The sequence below is a fragment of the Hyla sarda genome, chromosome 1 (genome assembly GCF_029499605.1).
Source record: "Hyla sarda isolate aHylSar1 chromosome 1, aHylSar1.hap1, whole genome shotgun sequence".
Lineage (NCBI taxonomy): Eukaryota > Metazoa > Chordata > Amphibia > Anura > Hylidae > Hyla > Hyla sarda.
In genome coordinates, this window is record NC_079189.1 from 407446178 (window position 1) to 407473892 (window position 27715).

A 27715-nucleotide genomic window follows, 5' to 3' on the forward strand; every position below is an offset into this window, starting at 1 on the left:
AGGGACAAGTAGATTGTGTTCCACTTTAGTCCCTTGGACAAGTAGTTTTTTTTTTTTTTTATTTCCACACCCCTGAAGTATCAAAGTATTGATGTTTGAAGGTGTGTATACACTAATATGAAAAGCCTTCTCATAGCCCAGCACAAAGAATGGCATTGATGAAACTTATTTGACAAACACACAACTATGACTCTTCATCAGTGTTTCCATATCCGAGAACATTTTCTTGGACCTTGCAATCTTAGCTTAAGTGTGAATAAGAAAACTTTCCCCTAGGATGGAAAATATGCACTTCAATTTATACATTAACATTTGGTTTGACTCAGACTTTTTAGACAGTAGAAATAATTCAGAGCAGTATTTCCAAAGTTAAATCTTGTTCATAGTAACCCCCCCCCCCCCCCCTCCCCCCTGCTAAAAAAAAATAGTTTCTGTATCTTGTGTGTGTTGATTTTAACATAGTTCTCCTCTTTGGACCCTTTAGGTTGTAGAAATGTCAGACCTGACAAAGTATATTGAAGCAGAAGAGCTGCCAGAGAGTCTTGGGGGAGAAAGGCCATATGTACACAATGAGTGTGTGAGGAGCCAGCGGGTGAGATGAAAAGCTTTGTGTGTGTTTTACGCTCTTTATAAACCATGCATCATCAACAATCTACAATTACTGTATATGAAATTGTCATTACCAGCACAGATATTAAGCATACATGACATGACTGTAAAAGCATGCCGTCCTGGGTAAATCCTGATTTATGAAAGACTTAGTGAAAACCAGATGTGTGTAAGAGGATGCAGAGACAAAACTTACCCAGACAGTCACATCTGGCTTGACGGGGTATTTCTCTTTCTCAGATGTCCAAATGAAAACACTGTGTACGTTCTTTATGAGGAAAAATAGATTCATTCTCATAGTGACAGTTGCGCTAACAATAGCATTTTTTCCTCCCGAGTGATTTTAAATATTGGATTTTTTTTTAAATTCAATTTTGGTTGTAGAGTATCATTTAGCAGCGATTGAAAATTACCATGTAAATCCGGAATGTCTATGACTATTATGGACCTGGAAGCTATATAATACTGGTCAGAGCAGAATAGGTTTCCTATGGGGATTTGCTTCTACTCTGGACAGTTCCTAAAATGAACAGAGGTTTCAGCAGAGAGCACTGTGGTCAGACAGAAAGGAAATTCAAAAAGAAAAGAACTTCCTCTGGAACATACAACAGCTGATAAGTAGTGGAAGGATTAAGAAATTTAAATAGAAGTAATTTACAAATCTCAAATAAAGAAGGAAAATGGTTTCCCCACCTCAAGGTTCGTGTTTATAATGAAGATAATTATAAAGATATTGCAATAAGACCGTGCTTCAATTATTCTAATATTTTATTAAAATTTATCATACATATTTTAAATTCCACTCTCACAGGGCCCTTGTGGGAGAAGAAATATATTTAAAATACAAATAGAAATAAAAAAAAATATGATCAATATGTCACTCAATTGCTATATTTGCAAAGTTAAATTCATGGACACGAAGATATCTATTGAATGTAGCTGTCCTTTGTATTGTAGCAATAGTTACTACAATGTTAATGTATTGTCTCTGGTCAGATTTTTCAATGTAACTGTGGACTGTAACAGATGTTATAATAAATGGTGATCTATTACCAGTTCTTTGTAGTCGGCAGTTACTCGCTGAGTTGCTGATATGCTTGCAGGAATATGTGCTGGCATGCACAGGTGGCGGCTGGTCCTGATGGCGCAGGGCCTGGGTAATACCGCCCGATGGAATCGAGGAGATGAATGCAGAGCCTCGTGGTGGCTGGTACTGACGGCGCAGGACCCATATGATGCCGCCCGATGGAATCGAGGAAATGGATGCAGAGCCTCGTGTTCTCAGCGTCTGACGTCAGAGTTCATGCGGACTATGGGAGCTGAGACTGGTTAGACCCAGACTTAGATGCAGGTAAGTCCTGGAGATGGATTGCTCCTTCAGAGCTATAGATAGATATAGACCCTTTCTTCAGTAGTCATAAATATATAAAAAATTACTACTGAAGAAACGGTCAGAGATTACTAAGCACCCTGAAACGCGTCTAGTTTTTTACTTATGATATCTATGCCACTCATTGCCTAAAGAACTTTTACTTCCAAGACTCTGGACAGCCGTACTCTGGACAATATCTATAGCTCTGAAGGAGCAATCCATCTCCAGGACTTACCTGCATCTAAGTCTGGGTCTAACCAGTCTCAGCTCCCATAGTCCGCATGAACTCTGACGTCAGACGCTGAGAACACGAGGCTCTGCATCCATTTCCTCGATTCCATCGGGCGGCATCATATGGGTCCTGCGCCGTCAGTACCAGCCACCACGAGGCTCTGCATTCATCTCCTCGATTCCATCGGGCGGTATTACCCAGGCCCTGCGCCGTCAGGACCAGCCGCCACCTGTGCATGCCAGCACATATTCCTGCAAGCATATCAGCAACTCAGCGAGTAACTGCCGACTACAAAGAACTGGTAATAGATCACCATTTATTATAACATCTGTTACAGTCCACAGTTACATTGAAAAATCTGACCAGAGACAATACATTAACATTGTAGTAACTATTGCTACAATACAAAGGACAGCTACATTCAATAGATATCTTCGTGTCCATGAATTTAACTTTGCAAATATAGCAATTGAGTGACATATTGATCATATTTTTTTTTATTTCTATTTGTATTTTAAATCTATTTCTTCTCCCACAAGGGTGAGAGTGGAATTTAAAATATGTATGATACATTTTAATAAAATATTAGAATAATTGAAGCATGGTCTTATTGCAATATCTTTATAATTATCTTCATTATAAAAACGAATCTTGAGGTGGGGGAAACCATTTTCCTTCTTTATTGATATTTCCAACACACCGTGGTATAGGTGTGTACCCCATTTCACCTCGGTAAGTGTATAGTTGTGAGCTGCACTTAAAATTTCCTTTTTTTCTATAATTTACAAATCTGTTTAAAGGACAACTACAGCGGCATTACACTTATCCCCTATCCACAGGATAGGGGATAAGTGTATGATCGCAGGGGTCCGACCGCTGGGCCCCCCCCCCCCGATCTCCCTAACGGGGCGCCGCCATAAGCGCTCATGGTGAGCGCTAAGGCGCGTAGCGTCGACCTAGAAGTCGACGGTGACGCCCCGTCTCCTTCCCGTCCCCATACAGTTCTATGGGGGATGCGGGGAGGACCGAATGCTGCCTCCCCGCCTCTCCCATAGAGATGTATGGAGGAGGCGTGCCGGCCGCAACATCATGCTGCGGCTGGCACGTCCCCTGCACGGGAGAGCCGCGGCCCCGTACAGGAGATCGCTGGGGGCCCCAGCGTTCGGACCCCCCGCGATCAAACACTTATCCCCTATCTTGAGGATAGCGGATAAGTGTTTGTAACGCTGCAGATGTCCTTTAACTTTCTGGCACCAGTTGATTTATAATTTTTTTCCAGTGGTTAACCCCTTTAAAGGGAGAAAAGAGCCATCATGTTTAGTCTATAGTACAGCAGAGTAGGGTCACCATTATTAAACCTGTTTAATGCATTTTTGGCAGTTTTTCTCTTGTGTAGACTTAATTTCTAATTATCATTGTTTTCTGAGCTTAGTTCAGGAAGTGCAGGCACTAGTTTTTATAATGTCCCCCACACATAACACATAGAGAGTAGCTCTGGAATAAAAAAAAAGTATAATGTGTAGTAGAAGTTGATGAAAGAAATTCAGACACTGCAGCATGAATGGCAGTAGTTATGTGAATCCAGCATTGGGGTGAGTTAGTACAGGGTGAGCCATTTATATGGATACACCTTAATAAAGTGGGAATGGTTGGTGATATTAACTTCCTGTTTGTGGCACATTAGTACATGTGAGGGGGGAAACTTTTCAAGATGGGTGGTCAGCATGGCAGCCATTTTGAAGTCGGCCATTTTGAATCCAACTTTAGTTTTTTCAATAGGAAAAGGGTCATGTGACACATCAAACTTATTGGGAATTTCACAAGAAAAACAACCATGTGCTTGCTTTTAACGTAACTTTATTCTTTCATGAGTTATTTGCAAGTTTCTGACCACTTATAAAATGTGTTCAATGTGCTGCCCATTGTGTTGGATTGTCAATGCAACCCTCTTCTCCCACTCTTCACACACTGATAGCAACACCGCAGGAGAAATGCTAGCACAGGCTTCCAGTATCCGTAGTTTCAGGTGCTGCACATCTCGTATCTTCACAGCATAGACAATTGCCTTCAGATGACCCCAAAGCTAAAAGTCTAAGGGGGTTAGATCGGGAGACCTTGGGGACCATTCAACTGGCCCACGATGACCAATCCACTTTCCAGGAAACTGTTCATCTAGGAATGCTCGGACCTGATACCCATAATGTGGTGGTGCACCATCTTGCTGGAAAAACTCAGGGAATGTGTCAGCTTCAGTGCATAAAGAGGGAAACACATCATCATGTAGCAATTTCGCATATCCAGTGGCCTTGAGGTTTCCATTGATGAAGAATGGCCCCACTATCTTTGTACCCCATATACCACACCATACCATAAATTTTTGTGTTCCAACAGTCTTGGAGGGATCTATCCAATGTGGGTTAGTGTCAGACCAATAGCGGTGGTTTTGTTTGTTAACTTCACCATTCACATAAAAGTTTGCCTCATCACTGAACAAAATCTTCTGCGTAAACTGAGGGTCCTGTTCCAATTTTTGTTTTGCCCATTCTGCAGCACCTGAAACTACGGATACTGGAAGCCTGTGCTAGCATTTCTCCTGCGGTGTTGCTATCAGTGTGTGAAGAGTGGGAGAAGAGGGTTGCATTGACAATCCAACACAATGGGCAGCACATTGAACACATTTTATAAGTGGTCAGAAACTTGTAAATAACTCATGAAAGAATAAAGTTAAAACCAAGCACATCATTGTTTTTCTTGTGAAATTCCCAATAAGTCACATGACCCTCTTCCTATTGAAAAAAACAAAAGTTTGATTCAAAATGGCCGACTTCAAAATGGCCGCCATGGTCACCACCCATCTTGAAAAGTTTCCCCCCTCACATATACTAATGTGCCACAAACAGGAAGTTAATATCACCAACCATTCCCATTTTATTAAGGTGTATCCATATAAATGGCCCACCCTGTACAACACTTACTTGAAGCAGCAGCATCTGTGTTTAAATCTCTCTGTGTGCAGCAGTGTTAGTCATATTAGTTTATACTAGGGATCGACCAATTATCGGTTTGGCCGATATTATAGGCCGATAATCGCGATTTTGGACATTATCAGTATCAGCAATTACCTTGCCGATATGCCAATAATGCCCCACCCCCGCCCTGACCATCGCCGACGCTGCCCCATTGCCTCACCCCATCCCCGGTGTTATAATTACCTGTTCCCGGGGTCCGCGATCCTTCTGTGTCCTGCGCTGTTGCTGTGCGCGGCGTAATGACGAGTGACGTCACCGTCAGTACGCACATTGACAGCGCAGGACGTTGACGGAGCCAGAAGGATCGCAGACCCCCGGGAACAGGTAATTATAACACCGGGGATGGGGGGGAGGCGATGGGGCAGCGGCGGTATGTGGGCAGAGGATGGAGGGGAGGCGATGGGGCAGCAGCGGTATGTGGGCAGAGGATGGGGGGAGGCACTGGGGCAGCTGTGGTATGTGGCCAGAGCATGGGGGGGAGGCGATGGGGCAGCGGCGGTATGTGGCCAGAGGATGGGGGGGAGGCGATCGGGCTGCGGCGGTATGTGGCCAGAGGATGGGGAGGAGGCGATCGGGCAGCGGCGGTATGTGGCCAGAGGATGGGGGGGAGGCGATCGGGCAGCGGCGGTATGTGGCCAGAGGATGGGGGGGAGGCGATCGGGCAGAGGCGGTATGTGGCCAGAGGATGGGGGGGAGGTGATGCGGCAGCGGTATGTGGGCAGAGGATGGGGGGGAGGCGATGGGGCAGCGGCGGTATGTGGGCAGAGGATGGAGGGGAGGCGATGGGGCAGCAGCGGTATGTGGGCAGAGGATGGGGGGGAGACGATGGGGCAGCAGTGGTATGTGGCCAGAGCATGGGGGGGAGGCGATGGGGCAGCGGCGGTATGTGGCCAGAGGATGGGGGGAGGCGATCGGGCAGCGGCGGTATGTGGCCAGAGGATGGGGGGGAGGCGATCGGGCAGAGGCGGTATGTGGCCAGAGGATGGGGGGGAGGTGATGCGGCAGCGGTATGTGGGCAGAGGATGGAGGGGAGGCGATGGGGCAGAGGCGGTATGTGGGCAGAGGATGGGGGGGAGGCGATGGGGCAGCGGCGGTATGTGGGCAGAGGATGGGGGGAGGCGATGGGGCAGCAGCAGTATGTGGCCGGAGGATGGGGGGGAGGCGATGGGGCAGCGGCGGTATGTGGCCAGAGGATGAGGGGCAGGTGATGGGACAGCGGCATGTGGCCCGAGGATGGGGGGAGGCAATGGGGCAGCGGCGGCGGTATGTGGGCAGAGGATGGGGGTGGAGGCGATGGGGCAACTGTGGTGGTTAGACTCAGGACAGGCAGGGGGAGAGAAGCGGGTGCCGCCGCAGTCTCTGGCCCTGCAAAAGCCGCTGAAGTTCATTGATTTAAAGCGCCCGCTTTAAATCATTGATCTGCAACGGCTTCTGCCCTGACGGGGGGGGGGGGGGTTGAAATAGCCGATAACTCCGGAATATCGGTATAAGTTATCGGCTAACGGCCTGAAAGGTGACAGATTATCAGTATCGGCCCTAAAAAATCGATATCGGTCGATTCCTAGTTTATACTAGCAAGAAGGGGGCTGAACTTAGTCACTAGGTGACTCAGTTTTGGTCATTTAACACCTTAAGTACCAGGCCAATTTTATTTTTGTAATTTCGTTTTTTCCTCCTCGCCTTCTAAAAACCATAACTCTTTACAGACCCATATGAGTTCTTGTTTTTTGCGTCACCAATTTTACTTTGTAACAACATCACTTATTTTACCATAAAATGTTCGGCGCAACCAAAAAATTATTATTTATGTGGGAAAACTGAAATTTAGCAAATTTTGGAAGGTTTTGTTTTCACGCTGTACACTTTACAGTAAAAATGACATGTTTTCTTTATTTTGTGGGTCAATACAATTAAAATACCCATACCCATATTATATGCTTTTCTATAGGGCTGCACGATATATCGCAAAAGCAATTGAAGCGCGAAAACTTGCGATTATCTGCTCGGGCCGGCTCCCGTGGGCTGCTGCAGGCGGGGGCTGGGCAGAGCTGGTAAAAACAAATTTAAATACTAAAATTCAGTGTTTCCCATCTAGGGTGCCTCCAGTTGTTGCAAAACTATAACTCCCAGCATGCCTGGACAGAATTTGCCGGTCCGGGCATGCTGGGAGTTTTAGTTTTGCAACATCTGGAGGCACCCTGGTTGGGAAACACTGAATTTTAGTATTTAAATTTTGTTTTTACCTGCCTGCAGCAGCACACGGGAGGCGGCCCGAGCAGATAAGTTTTTCTCGGGGGGGCCGTATCGCTATATCTCAAAAAGCAAAAATCGCTATTTTTAGTTGTAGTAATAATTTCACAACAGCTGGAGGCACCCTGGTAGAAAAACACTGAGCCTAGTAAAAGGGCACTGGGAGTAAAATTTAAAAAAAACTTCTGCTCACCTACTCCCGGTCCCTGCAGATGCCCTTTCCCTCCGTGTGGTCCGGTGTCTCATCTCTTCTCCATACAAGCAGTAGGACCTTTCCCTTTTCAGCCAATCACTGGCCACCGCTGTGTCACGTGTCAAGCCAGTGATTGGCTAATGGGGAAAGGTCTTTTTCAGCAACAAACACACTAGGTTGGTGATTTGATAACCGCCCGGGAAACCTAGTGTATTGCTGCAGTACAAAATGTGACAGAAGGAGAGTGTGACGGGGGGGGGGGGGGGGAGAGTAATGTGACAGGGGGGAAGATTGTGACAGGGGGAGTGTGAAAGGGGGGAAGATTGTGACTGGGAGTGTGACGGGGGGAAGATTGTGACGGGGGAAGATTGTGACGGGGGGAAGATTGTGACGGGGGAAGATTGTGACAGGGGGGAAGATTGTGACAGGGGGGAAATGTGACAGAGGGGGGGAATGTAACGGGGGGGGGAATGTGACAAGAAGAGGGGAATGTGACAAGGGGGAATGTGACCGTTGTGGTGGGGGTGAATGTGACGGGGGGGGGGGGGGGGGAAATGTGACGGGAGAAGATGTGACCATGAGGGGAGAATGTGACAGGGGGAGAGATAAATTAGATGGAGGAGATGTGAAATGGCCGGTGTGCATTAAATGTGTGGCTAGTTGTAAAAGGGAGGAGATTGGACATGAAATGGTGGGATTTCACCATTTATGTATTATATTGCATCACATATCGCATAATCGCAATCGCACATATTTCCCATATCGTGCAGCCCTACTTTTCTATAATTGTACCTCTTTAAAAAAAATCTCAAACTATTTTAACAAAATAAGTATGTTTGAAATTGCTCTAATTTGACCACATATAACTTTCTAATTTTTCCATATACGGGGCGGTATGGGGGTCTCATTTTTTGCGCCGTGATCTGTAGTTTTTATCAGTACCACTTTTGCTTGGGCTTTACTTTTTATAAACTTTTTATAAAAAAAAAAAGTAAAGTAAAGTAAAGTAAAAGGTCTCTCCTCTGCGCCTACCCGCCTGAGTTATGCCGATGATTTAATAAAGTCTGCTATCTTCAAGTTTTCCGGGTGAGTGCATCCCTTTTTTTTCTTTATCTTTGGACTGTATTTGCTTTGCCATTAGTTGGATTGCACCCCCGGCATCACAGCTGTGTGTGAATCGTGATTCTAGGATCGGTCTGTATAGAAGACAGCAGTGCCGGACTTTCTTGCTTGTATTGTACTTTTGCTATACACATGTTTATTTCGTTTGTGTGTATTGGAACTAAACCAAAAAAGGGAGGAAAAAAAGCAAATTGGACATAATGTCACACCAAACTCCAAAAATGGGCTAGACAAAATTATTGGCATCATTAACTTAATATTTCTCAGTCTGAACCATTGGGGGACACAGAACCATGGGTATATGCTCTTGCCACTAGGAGGCGCTGACACTAGGCATACAAGAAAAAAGTCGGCCCCTCCTGGCAGGATATACCCCGCCTAATGACCCTGAGCTAATCAGTTTTAGCTTGGTGTCATAGTAGGCAGACACAGGTCTGGAGCTCACTGGGGTTGCACCTTGGGTCCAGGTCCCCCTATTTTCCCTGCTTGTCCCGCTGTTGCAGCCTGACGTGATGCAGGTGTCTAAAAAGCTGGCTGAAGACATCTTTAGGTAAGTATGGCGGAGATAGGGTAAAAATACCCAAACGGACAACTAAAACCTGGAAGTAAAAAATTATTATTATGACTAAGCAGTATGTAAGTGACCAAGCACTATCGATTAATCCAGGTACTGGTGTTGGCTATAGGTATGTGAACTCCAACCAGAATTAGCAAATAACAAGAAAGAGAAAAACGGAGTCACTTATAAAACGTATATCATTTTATTAATTCCGTGGAATGTAAGTACATAAAAATTGTATATATATTAGTTAAAAATATTATTTTTCAAGGAGGAATGAGGCTAAAAGGTGGTGTCACCGGCTCTGCAATGAAGGCTGGGTATAGTGTATATATTACTGGATCCACCACAATGAGATAGAAAAGATGCAATAATCTTGTACACAAATTTGCAAAAACAGGATGTTTAGCAGCATGTAGGAAACATGTATATGAATCTCACAGTGAGAGCAAAAAAATTATTATATATATATAACATGCAAAATAAAGTGCAGTGTGCATGTAAACAAACATAACATTGTAGGGATACAAATCAGTATAGCGATATACCAGAGTACAGCAGCAATCAGCAGAGACCGGGAAAGCACGGAGATAGGGTAAGTATATCCCTTGCCCCTCCCCCTTCCCTTCCTCTCTCTTCCTCCATTACTACTTCTGGGGAGCCCCTTATCTCGGGTCTCCTGTGTGGGAAATAGAGACTTCTCTCCTTTTTATTTTTGCTGGGGGTGTCGGTTGCCTTTTTTCCCCCTCAGTATCGGGGCCCTGGGGATTGCAGGGCAGTTTCCTCCCCCTCCGATTCTGCCTCCCCGTACTGCTTACTTGGGGCCATTACAATAGCGTTCTCGGATGCCGGCCGCAGCTCCTGCAGCTGCTCCCGTGGGCCTCGTCTTTAAGTTTCTTGTGCATCGGCACCAGTGTTATTAATTTTGTCTACGGCCGGGGCCGGAGTATCTCCTCGCCCCTGCTTGGTCCGCGGTGGAGCTCCGCCCACCTTTTTGCGGACGGCCAATTGGTTCACCAAGGGGTCACTAAAGTACCTATCAGTGTGGTGCGTGCGCTTGGGGGTCATTCTCTACCAATGGGAGCTGTCCTGGGCAGATAGCCTCCACCATGGATGATTAGCCTCTCCCCTCTTCTCTTCTGCTCTGTGGACCGCAGCTGCTCCTGGTCTCCTCAGCCACAGCACTCCAGCCTGTCTCTGCTCCGGCTTCTTCCAGGGGGACACAGAACTGGTGAGGTTGCTCCATTTTCTTTTTGCTGACTACTTTTGCTAGCTGTTATTTCCGACCCCCAGACGTCGGAGGACCCAGGAACTTCGGATCCTGATCCGGAAGTTTCCTTTCGCCGCTCTCGGCGTACTCCCAAGGCTTTCAGTTCTCATGCGGAATTTGACCCCTTCTTGGACTAGGCTTGGAAGTACCCGTACAGATGCCTTCAGGGAAGAAGATTCAAGCTCAGTTTCCCTTTCCTCCGGACCTGGTTACCAAGTGGACAGTGCTGCCTACGGTTGATCCTCCGTCTGTCCAAATCCACTACTCCGCCTCTTGCAGACGCAGCATCACTTAACCCCTTGGGGACCAAGCCCATTTTGACCCTAAGGACCAGAGCATTTTTTGCAATTCTGACCACTGTCACTTTAAGCATTAATAACTCTGGGAGGCTTGTACTTGTGAATTTGATTCAGAGAGAGTTTTTTCGTGACATATTCTACTTTATGTTAGTGGTAAATTTTCGCCGATACTTGCATCATTTCTGGGTGAAAAATTCCAGAATTTCATGAAAAATTTGATAATTTTGCATTTTTCTAACTTTGAAGCTCTCTGCTTGTAAGGAAAATAGACATACCAAATAAATTATATATTGTTTCACATATACAATATGTCTACTTTATGTTTGCATCATAAAGTTGACATGTTTTTACTTTTTGAAGACATCAGAGGGCTTCAAAGTTCAGCAGCAATTTTCCAATTCAGTTCAGTTTTGAAGTGAATTTGATGGTCTTTATGTTAGAAATACCCCATAATGGACCCCATTATAAAAACTGCACCCTCAACATATTCAAAATGACATTCAGAAAGTTTGTCACCCCTTTAGGTGTTTCACAGGAATGGCAGCAAAGTGGAGGCGAAAATTCAAAATCTTCATTTTTTACACTAACATGTTCTTGTAGACCCATATTTTTTATTTTTACAAGGGGTAAAAGGAGAAAAAGACCCCCAAAATATGTAACCCAATTGCTCTCGAGTAAGGCAATACCTCATGTGAATATAAAGTGCTCTGTGGATGCACTAGAGGGCTCAGAAGAGAAGAGCGACAATGGGATTTTGGAGAGCGAATTTTGCTGAAATGGTTTTTGGGGGGCATGTTGCATTTAGGAAGCCCCTATGGTGCCAGAACAGTGAGAAAAAAAAACACATGGTATACTAATTGGGAAACTACACCCTTCAAGGAATGTAACAAGTGGTACAGTGAGCCTTAACACCCCACAGGTGTTTGGCAAATTTTCAATAAAGTTGGAGGTGACAATGAAAATTTTTTTTTTTCACTAAAATGCTGATGTTACCCCAAATTTTTCATTTTCACAAGGGGTAAATTATGAAAATGTCCCTCAAAATTTGAAACCCCATTTCTCTCGAGTAAGGAAATACCTCATATGTGGATATAAAGTGCTCTGTGGGTGCACTAGAGCGACATTGGGCTTTTGGAAAGCGAATTTTGCTGAAATGGTTTTTGGGGGGCATGTCTCATTTAGGAAGCCCCCATGGTACCAGAACAGCGAAAAACACCCCATGTGGCATACTAATTGGGAAACTACACCCCTCAAGGAACATAACAAGGGGTACAGTGAGCCTTAACACCCCACAGGTGTTTGGCGACTTTGCGTTGAAGTTGGACGTGAAAATGAAAAATTATTTTTGTTTTTACTAAAATGCTAATGTTACCCCAATTTTTTTATTTTCATAAGGGGTAATAGGTGAAAATGTCCCCCAAAATTTGAAACCCCATTTTTCTCGAGTAAGGAAATATATCAAAGGTGGATGTGAAGTGCTCTGCGGGTGCATTAGAGGGCTCAGAAGGGAAGGAGCGACATTGGGCTTTTGGAAAGCGAATTTTGCTGAAATGGTTTTCCTCGGTCGGAACCATTGGGGGACACAGAACCGTGAGTATATGCTCTTGCCACTAGGAGGGGCTGACACTAGGCATACAAAAAGAAAAGTCGGCCCCTCCTGGCAAGGATATACCCCGCCTACTGACCCTGAGCTAATCAGTTTTAGCTTAGTGTCATAGGAAGCAAGAGTCTGGAGCTCTCTCCAGACCTGGTCTTCTTTTTTGTTTTTTAGTTAGGCCTGTGTTAGGTTCTTTTATCCTTTTTATTTTCTTGTTTTCAGGTGGGGGTTCAGGACCATGGCGCTACCTGTTCCCCCATTTGCAGCTAAGGGGCATAAGATTATGAACCGTTAACCCCTTCCCGCCAACGGCCCCAGCGCCTGGGGTTGAACCTTGGGTCCAGGTCCCTTTATTCTCCCTGCTCGTCCCGCTGTTGCAGCCTGACGTGATGCAGGTATCTAAAAAAACTGGCTGAAGACGTCTGATAGGTAAGTATGGCGGATATAGGGTAAGTATATACCTTGCCATCCCTCCCCCCAACCCCCCCCCCCCCTCACTCCGCCTTAACTACCTATTTCGGGAGAGACCCTTATTCTTGGGGTCTCCTGTGGAGTCAAGGGGACTTCTCTTCTTTTTATTTTTCACTTAGGGGGTTGGGGGGGTCTTTTTCTTCTCAGTATCGGGGCTCTGGGGTTTGCAGGGCAGTTTCCTTCTCCTCCCCTCATTCCTCTCGGTACTGCTTACTTTTGAGGAGCTTCCCAGCATTCTTTTGGCTCCGGCAGCTGTGCTCGTGCGTCCGTTGTCTTTACTTTCTTTTTCTCCCGTTCCTGGATGCCAGGCACAACTGCTCTTGTGCGGCCTTTTTGCGGCCGGCCAATGACTGTTTTGCTCGCAGAGGTCAGAGGTCACTCCCCACCAATGAGGGATGTCTTGACCAGAGAGAGCCTCCACCTGGGGCGATTAGCCCTCCCCTCATCTCTCATGCTGTGTGACCTGCAGCACCTCAGTTTCTGCACTCCAGCCTTCAGAGGGACACAGTCCTGTCTTCTGCTCCGGCTTCTTTCAGAGGGACACAGAACTGGTGAGATCGCTCCATTTTCTTTTTGCTGACTACTTTTACTATCTGTTATGTCCGACCCCAGACCCAACCCCCCCCCCCCCCCCCCCCCGGACAGGCGACCGTGACCCTTGTGTGGGTTGTAAGACCAAAATTCCCAGTGGTTCCACTGAATCCGCAAGCACCCCCAAGCCAGCCATGCCGTCTGTTACGGTTTTGCAAGATGTTCCCCTGGAATGCGTGGGGGCCGTCCCTCCCCTAGAGTGGGTTTCTTCCCTTACCCAGTTGATTTCTGAACTGGCTAGGGTTTCCAAATCGGTGGCTTCCGCCTTGGAGCGGTCTTCCCTGCGGGCTTCTCCCAGGGAGTCTCGTTCTGTATCACCTGACCCCCTTTTCAAACGCGCTCATAAGCACTCTAAGGTGGTTGCCTCCAGCTCTTCTCCAGAGTCCCGCACCCGGATAGACATTCTTCCTGCAGGTCTTACTCCTCTTCCCCGGTTCACTGGCAGCGCCCCCTATCCAGGGGCCGTTCTCCGGGTCGTCATCATAGGTCTCAGTCTCCTCGTTCCAGGTCTCACACTCCTCCGTCCAAAGCTACCTCCGCAGATTTCCACTCCCAAGGGGAAATAGTGGATTACGGATCGGAATCATCCTCGGATCAGGGAGACCACTCTGCATTGTCTGAAACGGTGGAAGTTTTAGGGTCAGCCATCAGCGAAAATTTTCATCTAGAGGACCCAGGAGCTTTGGATCCCGATCAAGAAGTTTCCTTTCGCCGCTCTCTGCGTTCTCCCAAGGCTTTCAGTTCTCATGCAGAATTTGACGCCTTGTTGGACTCAGCTTGGAAGCATGCGGACAGACGCCTTCAGGGAACTAAGAAAATTCATGCTCAGTTCCCCTTTCCTCCGTATCTTGTTGCCAAGTGGACTGTGCCGCCTAAGGTTGATCCTCCAGTCTCCCGCCTGGCCAAATCCACCACCTTATCGCTCGGCGATGGAGGAGGTCTCCAAGATTCTGACCTGGGCCGAGGCTCGAGTTCCCACCTTCTCCGCGATCCACATTCCGGGGGTGGAGAACTGGGAAGCGGACTTGCTCAGCCGCTCTTCGGCGGGCCCGGGGGAATGGTCTCTCCATCCGGAGGTTTTTGCATAGATCTGCGATCTCTGGGGGACCCCAGAAGTGGATCTCTTTGCGTCTCGCCACAGCAACAGGGTTCCCTGCTTTGTGGCGAAGTCGCAAGACCCTCTGGCTCTGGCGGTGGACGCCCTGGTCATTCCGTGGTTGTCCTTCCGTCTCCTTTACCCTTTTCCACCCCTCCCCCTCCTGCCCAGGGTTCTGCGGAAACTCAAGGCGGAGGTTATTCCCGCCATTCTGTTGGCGCCAGACTGGCCCAAACGTGCGTGGTGCGCAAACGTGATTCGGCTGGTCGCTGACGTTTCTCTATGTCTTCCACTTCGCCCCGATCTTCTCTCCCAGGGTCCTCTCTGCCACCCCAGTTTACTGTTGCTGCATTTGATGGCATGGTTTTGAGGGCTCGGGAGTTTTCCCCCGGGGTCATTCGCACCATGCTTGGAACTTGAAAGCCCGCTTCCACCAGGATTTACCACCGCACTTGGAAGGCTTATTTCCGATGGTGTGAGGCGCGGTCCATTTCCCCGGTCATGTTTTCCTTTCCGCACCTTCTTGCTTTTCTCCAATCCGGGTTGGACCAGCATTTGACCCTCAGCTCTCTTAAGGGTTAAGTGTCTGCTCTTTCTATTCTGTTCTAACGGCAGTGTGCTTCTAATTCTCATGTCCGCACCTTTCCACAGGGTGTGGCCCATGAGGCACCACCCTTCAGATCTCCCACTGCCCCTTGGGACCTTAACCTGGTGCTTGGGGCTTTGAGGGAAGCTCCATTCGAACCTCTTCGGGACGCTTCTCTTCGCATCCTTTCGTGGAAGGTCTTTCTCTTCGCTATTACTTCCGTTAGGAGGGTCTCTGAGTTGGCGTCTCTTTCCTGTCGCTCTCCTCTTTTGGTCCTTCATCAGGACAATGTGGTCTTTTGGCCACCTCCTTCCTTTTTGCCTAAAGTGGTTTCCCCTAAAGTGGTTTTGCCTAAAGTGGTTCTTCCTTCCTTTTTGTCCGGCTCCTTCCAGTGCTAAAGAGCATTCCCTACACAGCCTGGACGTTGTTTGGTCACTTCCTCTTTTCAGCAGGATGACTCCTTCTTTGTGATTCCAGAGGGTAGTCGCAGGGGTCTTCCTGTTTCCAAGGCGACCATTTTGCGCTGTATCCATTCTGCCATTTTGGAATTGTACCGTTGGAAAGGGAAGGTCCCGCCCTTTCGGGTGACTGCACATTCCACGCGTTCTGTTGGGGCTTCTTGGGCTCTCCGCAATAGGGCTTCGGCCCTGCAAGTTTGCAAGGTGGCCACTTGGTCGTCCTTGCACACTTTCACCAAATTCTATCAAGTACACACCTTCGCGTCAGCTGATGCTGGTTTTGGCCGTAAGGTGTTGCAGGCGGCAGTGGCTCAGTCCTCTGCCTGTTTCTATGGGGTACTTTTTTCCCACCCCAGGGACTGCTTTGGTACCTTCCACGGGTCTGTGTCCCTCAATGGTTCCGACCGAGAAAAGTAGATTTTTTGTGCTTACCATAAAATCTCTTTCTCGGAGGATCCATTGGCGGACACAGCACCCATCAATTGTTTGTGGTTGCGTTTATGTTGTCCGAGGGGTGGTTCGGTTCCATTTTTTGTCTGGTTTCCCTCAGACTTTTGCTGGTTTTCCTTCTGTCAGTTGCCTCTTACTGCTTTGGGACTAAACTGATTAGCTCAGGGCCAGTAGGCGGGGTATATCCTTGCCAGGAGGGGACGACTTTTTTCTTTGTATGCCTAGTGTCAGTGCCTCCTAGTGGCAAGAGCATATACCCACGGTTCTGTGTCCCCCAATGGATCCTATGAGAAAAAGATTTTACGGTAAGCACAAAAAATCTACTTTTGCGGGGCATGTCTCATTTAGGAAGCCCCCATGGTGCCAGAACAGTGAAAAACACACCCCACATGTCATACTATTTGGGAAACTACACCCCTCAAGGAACGTAACAATGGGTGCAGTGAGCATTTACACCCCACTGGCGTTTGACAGATCTTTGTAACAGTGGGCTGTCCAAATGAAATATTGCATTGTTCCAAAAATCTGTCGCCACCTGTGGGATGTAAATGCTCACTATACCCCTTGTTACGTTCCGTGAGGGAGGAAGTTTCCGAAATGGGGTCACATTTTTTTGCGTTTATGCCAGGACCACTGTAACCAGCAGCCACCCCTGTGCAAATTACCATTTTAGGCCTCAAATGTACATAGTGCACTCTCACTCGTGAGCCTTGTTGTGCGTCCGCAGAGCATTTTACGTCCACATATGGGGTATTTCTGTACTTGGGAGAAAGTGTGTTACAAATTTTGGGGGTTTTGGGTAGTTTGGGTAGTTAAAGGACAAGTCTCACAGTATAAAATTGTTCAGCTTTTAGTGCAGAAGGTAAAGTTATACAGGTTTGTAAATCACTTCCATTACCAGTGCTGCTTAGAAACAAGCTTCTTCTGCATTCTTCTGTCTGACAGGAAATTCAACTGTTCCAGGTTTTCATGACTTTCGACCCCCTATTCAGGCTGTTATCAGCAGCATCCCGGGGCCGTGACGTGACAATTACCCAGAAAACCCCTGTGCTGCAGAGAGCTCCCTGTGCTCGGCCTTAGCCCCTCCCATCTGATGAATATTCACACTGTCCTCCCTCTGTTCTGCAGTGATTGGCTGAGCAGCACTGCCTATATGCCGGCTGATTCAGATCATAGCAGAGTCAGCAAACAGGCTGATTCTCTCCCCTCTCCTTGCTAATGTTTTTACACTGAGAACGGAGGAGAGGGGGGAGGGGAGGGAGCTGCCAGCTTAGACCTGTCACACTGAGAATGGAGGGGAGGGAGAGTAGACCTGTCACACTGAACACTGGGGAGAGAGGAGTGCAGGGCAGAGAAGGGGGGGGAGGTGATTGTGCCACTGTAAAGCAGGAGGGGGAGGGAGTGATTTTACAGTGTAAAACTGCAGCTTCAACTCAAGGGTCCCTCTCTCTGAGCACTGAGATTACATTTTGTTTCCTCGTGGCCACCCTGCTGCATAGGGCTATGATTGGAGCTCTGTGTTATGTGGGAGTGACTAACATAAGTTAGGGGTGGTAACAAGCTCTCTGCTCAGGCAGCTGAGAGCAGGAAATGTGAGCAGTGCATGCAGGGAAATGTAGTCTTTGAGATTACAGGCATAGCCACCATAACCAGGAAGTAACTGCAATTTATGAGCTGAATAGCCGGTGAATGGGGGGCGGAAAAAAAATCACAAACATGTCAGAGAGGTGGTAGGTGAATATACTATGGAATGGCTAGGTATCTTTTTTTTCTTTTCTGCATGGGATATCTTCTTTAAGGACCCATGGCGTGCATGCATGTCTGTGGGAATTTTGGGCCCTGCCACTTGACATCCACACATGGGGTATTTCCATACTCAGAAGAAATGGGGTTACAAATTTTGGGGGTCATTTTCTCCTAATACCCCTTGTAAAAATGTAAAATTTGGGTCAAAAACTGCATTTTAGTGAAATTTATTTTTTTCATTTACACGTACAAAAACAAAAACTCGTGAAACACCTGTGATATGTTGAGGCTCACTGTACCCCTTGTTATGTTCCTTGAGGGGTATAGTTTCCAAAATAGTGTGCCATGTGTTTTTTTTTTTTGCTGTTCTGGCACCATAGGGGCTTCCTAAATGCAACATGCCCACCAAAAACCATTTCAGCAGAATTTAATAAGGGGTGCAGTGAGTATTTACACCCCACTGGCGTTTGACAGATCTTTGGAACAATGGGCTGTGCAAATTAAAAATTACATTTTTCATTTTCACGGACCACTGTTCCAAAAATCTGTCAGACACCTGTGGGGCATAAATGCTCACTGTACCCCTTATTACATTATGTGAGGGGTGTAGTTTCCAAAATGGAGTCACATGTGGGGGGGGGGGGGGGGTCCATTGTTCTTGCACTATGGGGGCTTTGTAAACACACGTGGCCTTCAATTCCGGACAAATTTTCTCTTCAAAATCCCAATGGTGCTCCTTCTCTTCTGAGCATTGTACTGCGCCAGCAAAGCACTTTACATCCACATATGGGGTATGTACTTACTCAGAAGAAATGGGGTTACAAATTTTGGGGGGCTTTTTTCCTATTTTCCCTTGTGAAAATGAAAAATTTAGGGTAACACCAGCATTTTAGTGAAATTTTTTTTTTTTTTTCATTTTACCATCCAACTTGAATTTTCATTAAACATCTGTGGGGTGTTAAGGCTCGCTATACCCCTTGTTACATTGCGTGAGGGGTGTAGTTTCCAAAATGGGGTCACATGTGGGTATTTATTTTTTTGCGTTTATGTCAGAACTGCTGTAAAATCAGCCACCCCTGTGCAAATCACCAATTTAGGCCTCAAATGTACATAGTGCGCTCTCACTCCTGAGCCTTGTTGTGCGTCCACAGAGCATTTTACTCCCACATATGGGGTATTTCCGTACTCAGGAGAAATTGCACTACAAATTTTGGGGGTCTTTTTTTCCCTTTTAACACTTGTGAAAATAAAAAGAATGGGGCAACACCAGCATGTTAGTGTAAATATTTTTTTTTTACACTAACAGGGCTCCGAAGTGAGAGAGCGCCATGCCCATTTGAGGACTAAATTAGGGATTGCTTAGGGGTGGACATAGGGGTATTCTACGCCAGTGATTCCCAAACAGGGTGCCTCCAGTTGTTGCTAAACTCCCAGCATGCCTGGACAGTCAGTGGCTGCCCGGAAATGCAGGAAGTTGTTGGGGGTGTATATGTAGTGTTTTACCCTTTATTATGTGTTAGTGTAGTGTAGTGTTTTTTAGGGTACATTCGCACTGGCAGAGGTTTACAGTGAGCTTCCCGCTAGAAATTTGCGCTTACTGTAAACCTGCCTGTGTGAATGTACCCTGTACATTCCTCCAGCTGTTTCAAAACTACAACTCCCAGCATGTACTGACAGACCGTGCATGCTGGGAGTTGTACTTTTGCAACAGCTGGAGGCACACTGGTTGGAAAACCTTCAGTTAGGTTCTGTTACCTAACTCAGTATTTTCCAACCAGTGTGCCTATAGCTTTTGCAAAACTACAACTCCCAGCATGTACTGATGCTAGGAGATGTAGTTATGCAACAGCTGGAGGTACGCAACTACAACTCCCAGCATGCTGAGACAGCTGTTTGGGCATCCTGGGATTTGCAGTTTTGCAACATCTGGATGGCTACAGTTAGAGACCAGTGCACAGTGATCTCCAAACTGTGGGCCTCCAGATGTTGCAAAACTACAAATCCCAGCATGCCCAGACAGCAAACAGCTGTGTGGGCATGCTGGGAGTTGTAGTTTTGCAAGATCTAGAGTGCTACAGTATAGAGATCACTGTGCAGTGGTCTCTAAACTGTAGTTCTCCAGCTGTTGCAAAACTGCAAATCCCAGCATGCCCAAACAGCTGTCTTGGCATGCTGGGAGTTGTAGTTTTGCAACATCTGGAGGGCTACAGTGTAGAGACCACTGTATAGTGATCTCAAACTGTAGCCCTCCAGATGTTGCTAGGCAACTCACCGGCATCCTTAGGATCCATGGAGCCTTCCTCTTCTGCCGCACGACATGCCGCCCGCGCCGATCACCGCAGCCGATCACGTCCCATAGCCTCCATGGATCGGTAAGTGGACTTCGGTGCCTGGTCCCCTTCTGTTTCCCCGTCCTGCCCCGCCTATTGTGGTGGGCAGAAAGGGGACAACGAAAGTTAACCCCGCCGCCCTCGATCTGCTATTGGTCGTCGCTTTTGACGACCAATAGCAGGGATATGAGGGGTGGCACCCCTGCCACCTCACTCCTATCCCTTCAGGGGGATTGTAGGTGTCTTGGACAACTGTGATCCCCCTTATATTCCGGGTCACCATAGACCCGTATGACCCGGAATAGGCGCAAATCGCAAGTGTGAATTCACTTGTGATTTGCGCTGATCGACGACATGGCGGGGTCTGATGACACCCGTGGGCATTTGCATGGGGTGCCTGCTGATAACAACAGTCACCCCGGTCCGGTCCCCGCCCGGCGCGCTGCGGGGACCGAAATTCCCAAGGACGTACATGTACGTCCTGGGTCCTTAAGACCCAGGGTGTCAGGACGTACCGGTATGTCCGGGGTCCTGAACAGGTTAAGGGGTTAATTTAGGGATTTTCATAGGGGTGTAGCCGAATGCAAGCGTTACACTTGCCTCCTCCACCAAAAATACTGTATGTCAATTTTCCACAAACAGGGGTGCCTCCAGCTGTTGCAAAACTCCCAACATGCCTGGACAGTCAATGGCTGTCCGGTAATACTGGGAGTTGTTATTTTGCAACAGCTGGAGGCTCCATTTTTGAAAAACTGACCTACAAGACATTTTTTATTCTTATTTTGGGGGGGGGGGGCACATTGTAAGGGTGTAGTGTATATGTAGTGTTTTACTCTTTATTTAGGGTTAGTGTAGTGTAGTGTTTTTAGGGTACCTACATACATGGTCCGGGGATTACAGTGTGTTTCCCGCTGCAGCGGAAAATTTGAGGCGAGAAATTTGCTGCACATTTGGGGGGGGGACTACAACTCCCAGCATGCACTGACAGACCGTGTATGTTGGGAGTTGTAGTTATGCAACAGCTGGAGGCACACTGGTTGGGATTGGGAAAAACTGAGTTAGGTAACAGACTACCGCAGTGTTTCCACACCACTCTCTGTTTCCTAACTCAGTGTTTCCCAACCCGTGTGCTTCCAGCTGTTGCAAAACTACAACTCCCAGCATGCATGGTCTGTCAGTGCATGCTGGGAGTTATAGTTATGCAACAGCAGGAGACACACGGGTTGGGAATCACTGAGTTAGGAAAAATACAATGTTTCCCAACCAGTGTGCCTCCAGTTGTTGCAATACTACAACTCCCAGCATGCCCAGACAGCCAAAGGACATGTTGGGAGTTGTAGTTATGCAACAACAGGAGGAGAACAGTTTGGAGACCACTGTGTAGAACTCTAGATGTTGCAAGACTTCAACTCCAAGCATACCCAGACTGCCCAGGCATGCTGGGAGTTGTAGTTTGGCAACATCTGAAGGGCCAGATGTTGCCGAACTACAACTCCCAGCATGCCTGGACAGTCTTGGCATGCTTTGAATTGACATCTGGAGCGCTACAGTTTGGACACCACTGTATAGTGGTCTCCAAACTGTGCCCTTCCAGATGTTGCAAAACTGCAACTCCCAGCATGCTGAGACTGTCCATGCATGCTGGGATTTGTAGTTCTGCAGCATCTGAAGGGCCAGATGTTACAGAACTACAACTCCCAGCATGCCTGGACTATCTGGGCATGCTGAGAGTTGTAGTTTTGCAACATCTGGAAGGACACAGTTTGGAGACCACTGCACAGTGGTCTCCAAACTGTGGCCCTCCAGATGTTGCAAAACTACAACTCCCAGCATGCCCAGACAGCCAAAGGCTTTCTGGGCATGCTGGGAGTTGTAGTTTTGAAACTCCTAGAAGCTACAGTGAAGATCACTTTATGGCTATCTTCACTGCAGCATCTGACACCGCCGCCGCCGCATCACTTGCCCGCCACCGGTCCTGGTCCCCACGTGATCGCAGGTAACGGCCGCCGGTCCCCGCCGCATCAATAGCCCCCGCACCTCGCCGCCATCTTCCCCCGCTTTGCCCCGACATCCAGGGGCGGGCAGAGCGGGGGAAATGAACGTTCCCCCCGCCCCTGCTCTGCGATTCATGATTCCATCAATCCGCCGATCGGCCAATCGCAGGGGATAGGATGAGGTGGCAGCCTGCCACCTCTCTCCTCTCCTTTAGGATGATCGGGGCTGTCCCTGACAGCTCCTATCATCCCTATTTTTCTGGCTATCGGGTCATCAGAGACCTGATCAGCCCGGAATAGCCTTAAGTCGCTGAATTGGTCTCCTGACCCACCCAGGCATTTGCACGGGATGCCTGCTGAATGATTTCAGCAGGCATCCCGGTCCGGACCCTGCCTGCCGCGCGGCGGGGACCGCAATTCCCACGGGCGTACAGGTATGCCCTTGTTCCTTAAGTACCAGGGAGCAAGGGCGTACCTGTATGCCCCCTTCGTCCCCAAGAGGTTAAGGATCCTGCGGACAAGAAGATTGAGAACTTGGCGAAATTTGCCTTAGAAGCGGCAGGGTTGTCCTTGCTTCCCACCTTTGCTTCCGCTTAAGTGGCCAAGGCTGTTTCGGTTTGGGCTTCCCAACTTTGCCAGGACATCCTTTCGGGTACTTCCCGGGAGGACTTGGCGGATGTTGCTCGCCAGCTCTCTCAGTCCGGTGATTTTCTCTGCTCAGGAGCCTTGGAGTCAGCCCGCTGCACGGCTTTTGCTTCAGTTAATTTGGTTGCCATTTGCCGCTCCATGTGGCTGAAGGCGTGGGATGGTGATGCGGCCTCAAAGCGATCTCTGACAGAGTTGCCCTTCTCGGGTTCCTGGCTCTTTGGGAAAAGGCTAGATGAAATTATTTCCGAAGCTACACGGGGTAAGAGTTCTCTGCTTCCGCAGAACAAGTCTCGTCGCTCCGCCCCCGTCGGAAGGCGACTCCCTTTCGGCCATTTGCATCGGGGCGTCCTCTCAGACAGGTGCCCTCCCAAGCTAGGAAAGCCCCTTCCTTCAAGACACGTCCTTCCAGGAAGTCTGGCAACCGCTCCAATGGTTTCGCTGCCAAGTCTGGTACACGTAAGCCTTCCTCTTCCTGAAGGGCGTCTTCTCAGGTGGGAGGTCGCCTGTCCTTTTTCCAGGACATTTGGCTAGCTCAAGTTCAGGACTCAGATATCGGATCGAATATCGGATCGATATCAGTTATCGGATCAAATTTTCTTCCATCCCGAGGGATCGCTTCTTCTGCTCCCACCCTCCTTGTTCCCCTTCTTTGGCAGCGGCATTTCAGGTCACTTTACGTACACTTCTATCTCAGGGAGTGATAGTACCAGTTCCACCAGGGGAATGTTTCTCAGGGCTCTACTCAAACCTCTTCGTCATTCCCAAGAAGGAGGGCACGGTCCGTCCCATTCTGGACCTCAAATTCCTCAACCGCCATTTGCGAATACGTCACTTTGTTGTCCTGAGACCCCCCCATGACCGCGATGCGCGCAAATCGCAGGTCAATTCAGACCTGCGATCTGCGCGATTCCGGGTCATACGGGTCACTGGTGACCCGGTGACCCGGAAAATAAGAGGGATCGTAGGTGTCCGAGACACCCTCGATCCCCCTAAAGGGATAGGAGTTTGGTGGCAGGGTTGCCACCCCTCCTATCCCTGCTATTGGTTGGCCGAGCGACCGACCGATAGCAGACCGGGGGAGGGGGGGTTAAAGTTCGGTTCCCCCGCTTTGCCCACCTATCGGTGTCCGGGCAAAACGGGGGAACCGTCCAGGGAGGGTCGGCGCCGAAGGTCCCTACCTGGATCCCGGATCACGATCCTCCATGCGGGGATCCCCCACGTGCGGCGGCGGCGGCGGCTTCCGGGTCCTGCTAGATGAGTTGTTGCCTAGCAACATCCGGAGGGCCACAGTTTACAGTGGTCTCTAAACCGTGGCCCTCCAGATGTTGCAAAACTACAACTCCCAGCATGCCCAGACAGCTGTTTGCTGTGTGGGCATGCTGGGACTTGTAGTTTTGCAATATTTAGAGGGGTTCAGGTTGTAGATCACTAAGTGGTCTCAAACTGTAGCCCTCCAGATGTTGCAAAACTACAACTCTCAGCATGCACAGACAGCAGTTTGCTGTCTGGGCATGCTGAGAGTTGTAGTTTTGCAACATCTGGAGGGCCACAGTTTTGAGACCACTGGACAGTGATTTACAACTTGAACCCCTCTAAATCTTGCAAAACTACAACTCCCAGCATTCAGGAACAGCATAAGGCTGTCTTGGCATGCTGGGAGTTGTACTTGCGTGCCTCCAGCCATTGCATAACTACATCTCCCAGCATGCCCTTCCGCAATCAGTACATGCTGGGAGTTGCAGTTTTGCAACAGCTGGAGGCACACTGGTTGGAAAATACTGAGTTAGGTCATAGAACCTAACTCAAGGTTTTCCAGCCAGTGTGCCTCCAGCTGTTGCAAAACTACAACTCCCAGCATGCATGGTCTGTAGGTGCATGCTGGGAGTTGTAGTTTTGACCCCCCTCCCGTGTGAATGTACAGGCTACATTCACACTGGCGGCAGATTACAGTGAGTTCCCCGCTGCAAATTTGAGCTGCGGCAAATTTTCCGCTGCAGCTCAAACTCCTAGCGGGAGACTCAGTGTAATCTGCCGCCAGTGTGAATGTAACCTAAAAACACTACACTAACATAAAATAAAGAGTAAAACACTACATATACACACGTTCACTGCCCCCCACCCCCCTTCTCCAATAAAAATGAAAAACGTATTGTATGGCAGTGTTTCTAAGATGGAGCCTCCAGCTGTTGCAAAACAAAAACTCCCAGCATTTCTGGACAGCAATTGACTGTCCAAGCATCCTGGGAGTTTAGCAACAGCTGGAGGCACCCTGTTTGGGAATCACTGGCATAGAATACCCCTATGTCCACCCCTATGCAAGTCCCTAATTCAGGCCTCAAATGCGCATGGCGCTCTCTCACTTTGGAGCCCTGTCGTATTTCAGGGCAACAGTTTTGGGACACATATGGGGTATCGCCGTACTCGGAAGAAATTGCCTAACAAATTTTGGGGGGCTTTTTCTACTTTTACCCCTTATGAAAAGGAACAGTTGGGGTCTACACCAGCATGTTAGTGTAAAAAAATAAAAAATTTTACACTAACATGCTGGTGTTGCCCTATACTTTTCATTTTCACAAGAGGTAAAAGGGAAAAACACCCCCCAAAATTTGTAAAACAATTTCTCCCGAGTACGGAGATACCCCATATGTGGGCGCACAACAAGGCCCAGAAGGGAGAGTGCGCCATGTACATTTGAGGTGATTTGCACAGAGGTGGCTGATTGTTACAGCGGTTCTGACAAACGCAAAAAAAAAAACACACCCACATGTGACCCCATTTTGAAAACCACCCCTCACGGATTGTAATAAGGGGTGCAGTGAGAATTTACACCCCACAGGTGTCTGACGGATCTTTGGAACAGTGGTCCGTGAAAATGAAAAATTTTGCACAGCCCACTGTTCCAAAGATCTGTCATACACCAGTGGGGGGTAAATGCTCACTGTACCCCTCATTACATTCTGTGAGGGGTCTAGTTTCCAAAATGGTATGCCATGTGGGGGTTATTTTGCTGTTCTGGCACCATAGGGGCTTCCTAAATGCGACATGCCCCCCGAGCAAAATTTGCTCTCAAAAAGCCAAATATGACGCCTTCCCTTCTGAGCATTGTAGTTCGCCCGTAGTGCACTTCAGGTCCACTTATGGGGTACCTCCATACTCAGAAGAGATGGGGTTACAAATTTTGGGGGGTCTTTTCTGGTATTAACCATTTAAAAAATGTGAAATTTGGGGGAAAACCAACATTTTTGTGAAATTATTATTATTTTTTTTACATATGCAAAAGTCGTGAAACACATGTGGGGTATTAAGGCTCACTTTATTCCTTGTTATGTTCCTCAAGGGGTCTAGTTTCCAAAATGGTATGCCATGTGTTTTTTTTTTGCTGTTCTGGCACCATAGGGGCTTCCTAAAGGTGACATGCCCCCCAAAAACCATTTCAGAAAAACGTACTCTCTAAAATCCCCTTGTCGCTCCTTCGCTTCTGAGCCCTCTACTGCGCCCGCCGAATACTTAACATAGACATATGAGGTATGTGCTTACTCGAGAGAAATTGGGCTACAAATATAAGTATACATTTTCTCCTTTTACCCCTTGTAAAAATTCAAAAATTGGGTCTACAAGAACATGCGAGTGTAAAAAATGAAGATTTTGAATTTTCTCCTTCACTTTGCTGCTTTTCCTGTGAAACACCTAAAGGGTTAAAACATTTACTGAAAGTCATTTTGAATACTTTGGGGGGTGCAGTTTTTATAATGGGGTCATTTATGGGGTATTTCTAATATGAAGACCCTTCAAATCCACTTCAAACCTGAACTGGTCCCTGAAAAATTGCGAGTTTGAAAATTTTGTGAAAAATTGGAAAATTGCTGCTGAACTTTGAAGCCCTCTGGTGTCTACCAAAAGTAAAAACTCGTCAATTTTATGATGCAAACATAAAGTAGACATATTGTATATGTGAATCCCCAAAAAATTTTTGGGGAATATCCATTTTCCTTACAAGCAGAGAGCTTCAAAGTTAGAAAAATGCAAATTTTTTAATTTTTTCATCAAATTTTGGGATTTTTCACCAAGAAAGGATGCACGATACCACAAAAATTTACCACTATGTTAAAGTAGAATATGTCACGAAAAAACAATCTCAGAATCAGAATGATAACTAAAAGCATTCCAGAGTTATTAATGTTTAAAGTGACAGTGGTCAGATTTGCAAAAAATGGCTTCGTCCTAGAGGTGAAAATGGGCTCCGTCCTTAAGGGGTTAATGGCTCCATTCTCCCCTCCTTCAGGGGAGGTCCTTCCTTCCCCTCCACTGGAAGATCGTTACGACAGATGCGAGTCTCCAGTGCTGGAGGGGTGTGTTTTCGGGACCTGCCGGTCCAGGGTCGCAGGTCTCCTCTAGAAGCTTGCCTTCCCATCCATCTTCTGGAGCTCCGGGCCATCTTTCTTTGCCTCCTCCACTCTGAGTTCCTCCTTCAGGATCGGCCAGTCTGGTTTCAGTCAGACAACGCGATGGCTGTCACATACATCAATCGCCAAGGCGGCACGCGAAGTCGCTCAGCGATGGAGGAGGTCTCCAGGATTCTAATCTGGGGCGAGGCTCGAGTTCCTGCTCTCTGCGATCCACATTCCGGGTGTGGAAAATTGGGAAGCGGACGGAGTGGTCTCTCCATCCGGAGGTGTTTGCACAGATCTGCGATCTCTGGGGGACCCCAGAAGAGGCTCTCTTTGCGTCTCACCACAACAGGGTTCCCCGCTTCGTGGCGAAGCCGCGAGACCCTCTGCCTCTGGCGGTGGATGCTCAAGTCATTCCGTGATCG

General features: G+C 47.8%; 1 protein-coding gene across 3 annotated transcripts in view; it reads left to right on the forward strand.

The window, feature by feature from the left end:
* ARHGEF40 (Rho guanine nucleotide exchange factor 40) overlaps positions 1–27715 on the forward strand; it is a 236045-nt gene that overhangs the window by 73575 nt on the left and 134755 nt on the right. For all 3 annotated transcript variants that reach the window (XM_056528603.1, XM_056528602.1, XM_056528604.1), the window contains exon 8: positions 485–592. In XM_056528603.1, the coding sequence (XP_056384578.1) occupies positions 485–592 (108 nt within the window). The remainder of the gene's footprint in view (positions 1–484; positions 593–27715) is intronic.